General features: G+C 37.7%; 1 protein-coding gene across 1 annotated transcript; it reads left to right on the forward strand.

Annotated features, from left to right (window-relative positions):
• Positions 1–972: 972 nt before the first annotated feature.
• On the forward strand, positions 973–9798 carry smc4 (structural maintenance of chromosomes 4; the record flags this gene model as incomplete). Its single annotated transcript, XM_055166676.1, has 19 exons — positions 973–1107; positions 1390–1544; positions 2405–2595; positions 2849–3040; positions 3770–3946; positions 5228–5392; positions 5519–5646; positions 5776–5916; positions 6043–6193; positions 6954–7118; positions 7191–7424; positions 7501–7686; positions 7789–7950; positions 8019–8244; positions 8318–8394; positions 8648–8800; positions 8884–9010; positions 9139–9328; positions 9747–9798. Coding segments are annotated over exons 2-19 (2862 nt in total), but the record flags the coding sequence as incomplete, so codon positions are not given.
• Position 9799: the final 1 nt, after the last annotated feature.

Consider the following 9799-nt stretch of genomic DNA (forward strand, 5'->3'; position numbering starts at 1 on the left):
TACATGTAGAGTTTTCCTCTGATTATTGCTTTTAGTGATTTCATATTTACGCATTTCTTGCTGTGTATGTTGTGTTGAAGCTACAAGGGCAGGGCTTCGTTCCCTCTTTTGAATTTTTTTCCGCTTGTCCTTTGAACGTACCATAGTGCTTTGCGTCAGTTTGTAACGAATTTGGTTTGACGGCAGAGTTTAGGCGCCATTTACAAGTAAACCTTTTCGAGCCACCCTTATTTGAATCTCATCTTTGCTTATCGCCACTAAAAGCAAGAGGAAGAAGATTTTTGAGCGCGGGTGTTTGACGGAATGCTACGGAGCTAAATATTGTGGATTATTGTCACGAGCATTTGGAATAACAGCTTTTTACTCCTCGGGATTTATACAAGAAGACTTCGGAAAGCCCTGTGGTCATCGTAGAAGGTACTTAGATACATTTCGTGGAAACTGGATTGTGTTTTATCACATTTTTGAAAGTGAGGTATTTCACACTAGAAGTTGTCTTAGATTTAAGCAATAACACAGCTAAAAAGCGCCAACATTGATGTTCTGTTGAAGTCAAAGAGTCAGTACAAAGACAAGATGCTCTCAGGATACTACTGTACTATGCCTGCAATGTAATAGACATAAAGATACAACAAGACGGTGCACTGTTATTCCCTTATGTGTTCTTACTATTTTTTATGATGCTACTGAAATTACTTTTTACAGAATGAACAATCGGATTTTATTTGCTGAACAAATTCGTGTGTTCAGAACAGAAGGATGACATGGCATAATTTAAGTCTAAGAAATATTTTTGATTAAAAAAAAAGTAAGAAAGTAAAAATATCTAATGATACAGCTTTTGTGTTCTCGACCACAAGCCTTTTGTATAATTAAGATACATTTAATTTAGCTTGAAGGTGTCTTACTGGAACTTTATTAATGCTCACCGTAGACCATGGCAGTATAATAGACTCGTGCCATACATCCACAGGCTGCGTCACAACGTCAGTGCACATATCTGGTCAGTCCAACACAGGGCACCGTAACAGAACAAGTCAGACTGGAGCAAATGTGAAAAGAGAGGCTGTTTACAGTCTGGAGAATAAATCAGACGAGTGAGAAAGGGTAGATATTTTCTTTGTTTTAAAAACAATTAAATACAAACGTAATCTTAATAGACTGTGGTGTAAACTACAAATATACTTGGTGACATGCATCCACGTTGCAAAAGTAGTTCAGGTTAGTGGGTAAACTTGGTCACAAATTGTTGTTTTGATATTTTTTGTTTGTTTTGGAAATAACTACAATGTTATCAACACGATTTTGTAGAAAATGCTGTTATAATATACAAGTTTGTAAGACATAAAGCGCAAAAACACTCACGGTCTTTTTTACCATCCTCGTCAGATTTAAAATCATGCCGTCTAAAACTGCGAAAAGCTCCACTGCCTCTGCCAAGCCGAGAGGGAAAGGGTCGCAGCCTCGGGATGACTCCGAAGACGAGCTGGATGTACCCCCTCCACAAACCAACGCCAATGGCCAAGAGGAGGCACCGACAACTGGCAAGTAACACACGGTCATGATGCTTTTGGATCTGTCTGCTTCTCGAAATGGAGATTACGTCCTGTGCTGTCTTTTCTTGCACATTGACATAGTCCGCTTGAATGGATTGGATTGCGAGGCTCTAAAACTCCATATGTACGTTCATGAGTGTCCGGTATTTTTAAGCACCACTCCTCAATACATACGTTTTCATCTTTTTGCATATTCTACTATTTTATGGATGAAATTCTTATATGGACTACCTCTGGCTATAAGGTAAAGATGTAAACGGCTGGTGTGCTTGAGAATACTTTACTCATTTGTGACCACTGGTTATTAACATTAAGTTTAGACATCGAAAGAAAACGCTATAATAAAGTACTAGGTTCTGATCTGGGAGTGCTAGTTTGCATAATTATACACTAGTGTGATCGTGAGCACAATAGATTTTGGACAGTTCGACGAGTGTTTGTGTGCCACGTTCTGTGTCTAAAACTTTCCTCTGTTTGCTCTGAGTGCGGTACTTCACAGGTGAAGTGCAACGCATGCGATTGAAATAATCTAATTATTTCTCCTCCAGGGGAATGAAAGTGGCGCTTCTACGTGTCTTCTTGGGGAGAGCGTTCATAACACGCTGTGTCGTAGGCGGATAGCATTCTGTCTTTGTTTTGAACCCTTGTTTTATGAAGTAGGATAAAACTAATTCTCGGAGGTCATTGTACGAGTGCCGTTGTGTGACTTTGTCACTGGTGTTTGTTTGTTTTCACGTTGTACCCCTCCCCCATGCACCACTCGCCCCCTCCACCTGAAAGTGACGGCTAAAGTTGTACTGTGTGTGTGTGTGTCTGTGTGTGTCTGCGTATGTGTGTGTGTGTCACAGACCCTTCTCAGGGAGAGCCTGTCGAGGCGATTGACAATCGGAGTTTGGAGGAGATTCTTGGTAGCATCTCTCCACCCCCGCCCCCAGCAATGACCAATGAACCTGGCGCTCCTCGGCTCATGATAACACATTTAGTCAATCGCAACTTTAAGTCTTATGCAGGCGAGCAGATACTGGGACCTTTTCACAAGGTATGACCATACATCCCAAATATGGAATTATATTTGTTACACTGTAACTTGTCAGTTGTGGTCACCAGTTATTATTTAAGTTCAACTTAAAGCAATATTTTGCAACCAATAGATGTTCTGTAAGTATGTTCATTTGGGATTTGTTAGCTGACAAGCTTATTCAAAATCATGTAAAGTAAATGACTTTGGTAAATTACTGTGATTTCAAGCTGTACTATTCATCCCATATACCTTATACCTATTTTTCCTTCAGCGTTTTTCCTGCATCATTGGCCCAAATGGGAGTGGCAAGTCCAATGTGATAGACTCCATGCTCTTTGTGTTCGGATATAGAGCTCAAAAGATCCGGTCCAAAAAGATGTCAGTACTGATTCACAGCTCTGACAAACACAAAGACGTCCAAAGCTGCACTGTGGAGGTGCACTTCCAAAAGATTATTGATAAGGTATTGGAAAACAATACACTCAATCACACAGTTCACTTTGGGCTTTGACAAACTTGCAGAATAAATGTCATGTTAGTTAACACTGAATATTGATGTTAAAAAAATAAATAAAAAATTATGAACTTATTTTCACGCTCTCTCAAAAAAAAAAAATTACTGCTTGATATGAAATTGATTTAAGCAAAGTGGTATTTGATGTATATTGTTTTGAAAGTATAGTCAGTTTGAGTTTAAGTTTTTACAAGGCTGCTTGTAAAAAAACTAAAATTGTCATGTCAACTTTGTTGAAAGGCTAAAATGAATAAAAAAAAAATGCAAATGCAGTGTAAAAGAAATGGCACATTAACAGACTTGAGATTAGAGTAGTAAGTGTGTGTGTGTGTGTGTGTGTGTGTGTGTTTGTAGATGAGTGAGTGCAGAGTGTGGCTATTTCTGTAAGAAGGTTCATCTCCTTGACTTTATTTTAAAAACTAAAACATTTAGTTAAATATTATATACAGGGTGTAAGTGGTGTAATTTAATGTACTTTTGTTTTTAATATAAATTTAGTGACTACTTTTTCAGGAAAAAAATATTAATGTTTGTTTTAAAATAGAAAATATCCCTAACCTTATGAATATTGAAGAGACAATGTCGATTTTATTTAGTGTGAACAGTTGTATTGGGTTTCATATGAAGTGGTGTGCTCTAAGCTGCTCTGTCTTCTGCCCCTCCCCCCTTTTGAGCCAGGAAGGAGATGACTACGAAGTCATCCCCAACAGCAAGTTCTATGTTTCCAGAACTGCCAACAAAGATAATTCTTCCTCCTATTACATTAATGGAAAAAAGGCCACATTTAAAGATGTGGGCGCATTACTTCGAAGTCATGGTATTGACCTAGACCACAACAGATTTTTGATCTTACAGGTAATTGCAATTTGTTTTTATCACTGCACTTGTGATCACTTTAATTTCTACATGTTGCTTTGTTTTTATTTCACGTTTTTTGTGGATTGAAAAGGATGTGCCTTTGCCAGCCCTTAGACTGCTATAGCAGCGCATCATGGTTTGAAACAATGAGGAAAAGGTGCGAACCATTATTTGCTGCTTTAGAATTTTAAGGAAAAACTTTTGGTGACTTTAAGGGGTGTGGGTGCTATTGTTTTAACAATTTGATCTTATTTTCCCTCCTTCTTTAAAGTTCCTCCCACGCTGTAGCAGCACGTAAATATTGGTGTGCAAAAGTGAGACCCCAATATTGGCATTGCTGCTTCAATGTGGTGGGATCAAACACCATTCATTTTCATTCAAGACATTCGAAACTTTGTCATTAAGACTTTTTTCTTACTATATGTATGTATATTTTCTTTTTATTGTATTTATTTATTTATTTATTTTATTTTGAGAATGTTTGCAAATGAGCTGTTTTTGGTAAAATACATGTGGTGTGTTATTACTGAAAAACTTGAGGCAGATGGAGTAAATTCAGTCATATTCAAGCTGAGCAAAATTACCTGTTAAATTGAGATTTTCATAAAGTTCCAGTTTAGAGCCACTTTATTATTGTGTTATTTGGTTATTAGTTTTATTGTAGTTAGTTTGTGTATTACATGTGTCCAGCTTGAGTGTGCAGATGTATTTATGTAGAGGCTTAATGTCACTGACGGACGTAGCCAGCCATAGGTCTGTCCTGTTTGCAAGAGTATGTAGAGAATGTCAAATTATAATTGAGATTCAGTCATTGAGTAATTTTAATTGAGAGATCCTCAGCCATCCTGTCATTAAAAGCAAGTGGTTTGGAGTAGAGTTCAGACTTGGATGAAGAAATATAAAATGTTTTTTTCCTCAAATATAATCCAGTAAAACTGTGATGATAAATAAAAGCAGGGGGTGGTCTGATAGGTGTGTGTGTATATATATATATATATATATATATATATTTTTTTTTTTTTTTTTTTTTAACCCAGCCTTTCTTGTAAGCCTCTGGCATGTATGCTGGACTGTGAACAGCAGTGTGTTTTTTTTTTTTTTTTTTTTTTTTTTTTTCCATCCCAAGTACCAATAATTGATGAAAAGTATTCATAAACATTTTTTATTTGATTGACTTTTCATGTAAACTCCACTATCAAGCATCCTTTTTTATATTTAAAATGATAATGCTCCCCCCCCCCTCAATGACTGCACTGTGTGTGTTGGTGCTGGAATCAGGGTGAGGTGGAACAGATTGCTATGATGAAGCCAAAAGGACAGACAGAGCATGATGAGGGTATGCTCGAGTACCTGGAGGACATTATTGGCTCTTGTCGACTTAAGGAGCCCATCCAAGTCCTGTCCCGTCGCATTGAACTGCTGAATGAGCAGAGAGGAGAGAAGGTACCCTCAGCGTAAATTTTTTAATTTTTATATTAAATACACTGAATTTAAGTTAAACCCAGTAATGACATTAAAATTGACCAAGTTTATTGTTATTTTTAATGCATTTAAAAAAAATCCCTTTAGCTTAATCGAGTAAAGCTGGTGGAAAAGGAGAAGAATGCTTTGGAAGGGGAAAAGAACAAGGCAGTTGAGTTTCTTACTTTGGAGAATGACATATTCAAACTCAAGGGCCAGCTTTGCCAGTACTATGTGTAAGTACACAAAATATTTAATATTTAAATCCGTATCCTTCTATAATGTTTTAAAATTATTGTGATTGTATTTACTTTATGGATATCAAATCATAATATTTTATTTGTATTTATTTTATTTCTGTTTAGACATGACCTGCAAAAGCGTGTGATGGATAAAGAGCAAGAAAAAGTAAAGATTCAAGATGATACGAAGGAACTTACAGAGAAGAATGCAAAGATATCTCAAGAGATTGAGAAAATGAATCAAGAGCTTAAGAATGTTGAAAAGTTTGTAGATTTTCAAAAATAGTATATATTGTATTTTATTTTTATTCATATATATATATATATTTTATCATTTAGCAAAAATATAAATAGGTAAAAAGCGAAACATTTTTAAATGTATTTTTTCAGAAAACAAAATAAACTTGACAAGTACATTGAGGCTCAAAAGGAGAAGTTCACCCAGCTGGACCTTCAGGATGTAGAAGTTCGTGAAAAGATTAAACACTCCAAAATTAAGAACAAGAAACTACAGAAGCAGTTGGAGAAAGACACAGAAAAGGTTTGTCACCTTCCTTCAATGCCCAGTCAGCAACACATGATGTCAATGGTTTTCAGTAACAGGAATCTGTTCTTTACAAGGGAGAGGCAAACTCCGAATCTGCTACAGCAGCATGTTTTATTTATTTTACCAGGAATTACCACAGATTTTGGTGTGCTTTTTAAATTCATATAAAGTTTTACATTAGGTTTTTAAATTATCTTTATGACAATACATCTTAAATACTTTTAATGTGCATTATGTCACTGTAGAATTAATTATGCAATGTTATTAATTTGATATATTTTTATTCTACTGGCCTTTTTATTCTAACTTTTCTTCATAAGCAACATTCATTAAGTTTACTAGCTGGATGGGGTGGTTGAATAGACCACTAGGGGGCTGTGACGTAACGGTTATTAACTGGTGTGTGGCCACTAATATTAAATGCCCTTAATATTACCAATGCTTGCTTCAACCACACTCAAACGATGTGATGGTTCCCCTCTAACACTAGATACATTTACAATGCACAGGCACTGCTGGTGTTATGGGCTTACTGAGTCTGATTTGTGAATACCAGCAAAATCATGTTTCAACTAAAGCTGCTACTAACTTAAAATTAATAATCACATACTGTATATAGCACTTTATCAATTCTGTTCTTATTGATAGTGAAGGATGTGTAATTTGTGCTGAGAAATTCACAAAATGCAAAAGAAGAAATGTTGTATTTGTTGATCATAAATTCAATAATGAATCGTGTTTAAAAACATTTTAGTTGGAGGAAGTGCGTAAAGTACCAGCCAACAGTGAAAAGGCCATCTCTGAAGCAGCTGCTCGTAAAGAGGAGCTAGAGAAGAAGAAGGCAAAAGAAGAGGAAAAACTAAAGGAGGTGATGGAGAGCCTGAAAGAAGAAACCAGTGGTTTGCAACAAGACAAGGAGGTGTGAAACATGCTGAACTATTACTTGAAAGAACACATTTGACTCTGTGTGTAATGCTTCTTCATCTCTCAGTGTAAAGAAAAGGAGCTTATGGAGCTGAATAAGGCTGTAAATGAGACCCGTTCTCGCATGGACCTTGCTCAGTCAGAGCTGGATATCTATCTGAGCCGCCACAACACTGCTGTAACCCAGCTGAATACTGCCAAGCAGACCCTCCAGACCACCTCTGGCACACTGCGTGAGAGACGTGCGGCCATTAAAGACCTGGAAGTGAAAATACCACAGAAAGAAGAGGCTCTTAGAAAGGTTAAAACATAAATACACTTGTGGACAATGGTGTTAAGATGAGAAGACTTGAGTTTCTCTTGTCATGACTGTCCAGGATGAGGCTGAGCTGGAGCAGCTTGTGAAGGTCGATAATGAGACCCGAGAGTGTGTTCGGGAAATGAGACAAAAAGTTGATGAGGCTAAAAGCTCCTTGTCTTCAAACCGCAGCCGTGGGAAAGTTTTGGATGCTCTTATGCAGCAAAAAAGGAGTGGCAAAATCCCCGGCATCTTGGGCAGACTGGTGAGATTCATCCCATTGTTGCATATGTCTTGTCATTGTAAAGGTGTTGGCCCACAGTCAAGCAACCTTGTGTGTTACTGTTAAATATGCATGTGGTTGCAGGGTGATCTCGGTGCCATTGAGGAGAAATACGATGTGGCCATCTCATCCAGCTGTGGTGCTCTGGACAACATTGTTGTTGACACCATTGATACTGCTCAAAAATGTGTCACATTTCTTAAGGAACAAAACATTGGAGTGGCTACTTTCATTGGGCTTGACAAGGTGAATAATTTGAAAGATGTGATGTTTTTGGGATATCCATTAGTGATGCCCTTTTACTTGATTATTAGATGAAAGTTTGGGAAAAGAATATGGTACCCATCAAGACACCAGAGGACAGCCCGAGGCTGTTTGACATGGTGCGAGTAAAGGACGAGAGTGTACTGCCAGCCTTTTATTTTGCCCTTCGGGACACGCTCGTGGCCAACGACATGGAGCAAGCCACTCGAATGGCCTTCCAGAAAGACAAGCGCTGGAGAGTGGTTACACTCAGGGGACAAATCATTGAAATGGCTGGTAGGCACCCCATTTAGTTTTTACATTGTCAATATTCAAATATTGAAGATTTGACAATTGCTGTGTGTCATAGGCACTATGACTGGAGGAGGAAGAGTGATGAAGGGACGAATGGGTTCTTCTATCAGCACAGAGGTCTCTCAGGAAGAGGTATACTTTAGTTTCTCAAAGGTCACTTTTGAAGTCAAAATGCATTGCCGTTTGATCGGGGGAGGGGGTGCCACACAATGCTACTTGGTCTGTGGGAAACATTGGACAGTGACTTTAGTTTATAAAACTATCATATTGTATCTGAATGTTGCATCATAGATGATTTCACTAATATAGATTAGTACATTTTATGTACAACTTAAAATGTACTGCCATTCTTGAAGTAAAATCAAGTTTCTCAACTGTTCCTTAGCTCAACCGAATGGAAAGCAAACTGAACGAGAAGGTGACCAAGCTCCAGGGCTGTCAGGAGAGGAAGCTGCAGCTGGAGGAGAGCATCCAGCGCCTTAAGCCAGAGCTCAGAGACATGAAGAACACTCTGGAGAAATATGCCAACAGTCTGACTGTATGATACCCACCAGTCACAATACACAATACTTGGTCCTCTGTTTACTCCTGAATGTAATATTTTTCATCCAACTATTTCAGAGTCTAGCAGATCAGGAGACTCATCTAAAACTTCAGATTAAAGAACTTGAGGCCAATGTGTTGGCTGCTGCTCCTGACAAAACCAAACAGAAGCAGCTGGAGAAGAGCCTGGAGGCTTTCAAAAAAGGTAATATCCTGAAATAAATTAGTCAGTTTAGGAGGTTTGGCGACTTTTCATCAGGAAATGTGAATATATCATATTATGATGTGATATTATTTATTTATTTATTTACACTTTGATGGTGGGTGTTTCAGATTTTGAGGCAGCATCCAGTAAAGCTGGAAAGGTAGATGCTGAAGTGAAGCGGCTCCATAATTTGATTGTGGAAATCAATAGTCACAAGCTGAAGGCTCAACAGGACAAACTCACCAAAGTCAACAATGAGCTGGATGAATGCTCCTCCATCATTACCAAAGCCCAGGTGGCCATTAAGACGGCTGATCGGTGAGAGTGGTTTTACTGTATTCTTGGAGTATACAGCGGGTAAAAATTGCATTTGATAACTCCCCATCTGAGCAACATATGTCCGCTATCCATGTTCTCAACAAAAGGGGCCTTAAATTTCAACGTTTGTCTGTAAGGAAAGCTTTAAGTATTATGATTTTGCCCAATTCCCAATCATTTTATTTCACATTTTTACACAATTTATCAAGGGTTATTGGTTTAGCTATTGGAAAAAAATATATATATTATTCTAAAAACCTGAAATGGGTATTGAATAGTGTTTTTTTTTGTTGTTGTTGTGGCTTTGTTTGTGAGAAAATATTTTCTTGTACCTGGATAACTTTAGGGTTTCCTGTATAATGATTCTGTAGTCTAACCTGTCTTTGGCTCCATGTTCTTTTCATTTTCTCTTTTGCAGTAATTTAAAGAAGTGTGAGGAGAGTGTGAGTCGTGTACAGAAGGAGCTGGAGG

The sequence above is a fragment of the Boleophthalmus pectinirostris genome, unplaced genomic scaffold (assembly GCF_026225935.1).
Source record: "Boleophthalmus pectinirostris isolate CB_2022bp ecotype Guang Dong unplaced genomic scaffold, ASM2622593v1 HiC_scaffold_9, whole genome shotgun sequence".
Lineage (NCBI taxonomy): Eukaryota > Metazoa > Chordata > Actinopteri > Gobiiformes > Gobiidae > Boleophthalmus > Boleophthalmus pectinirostris.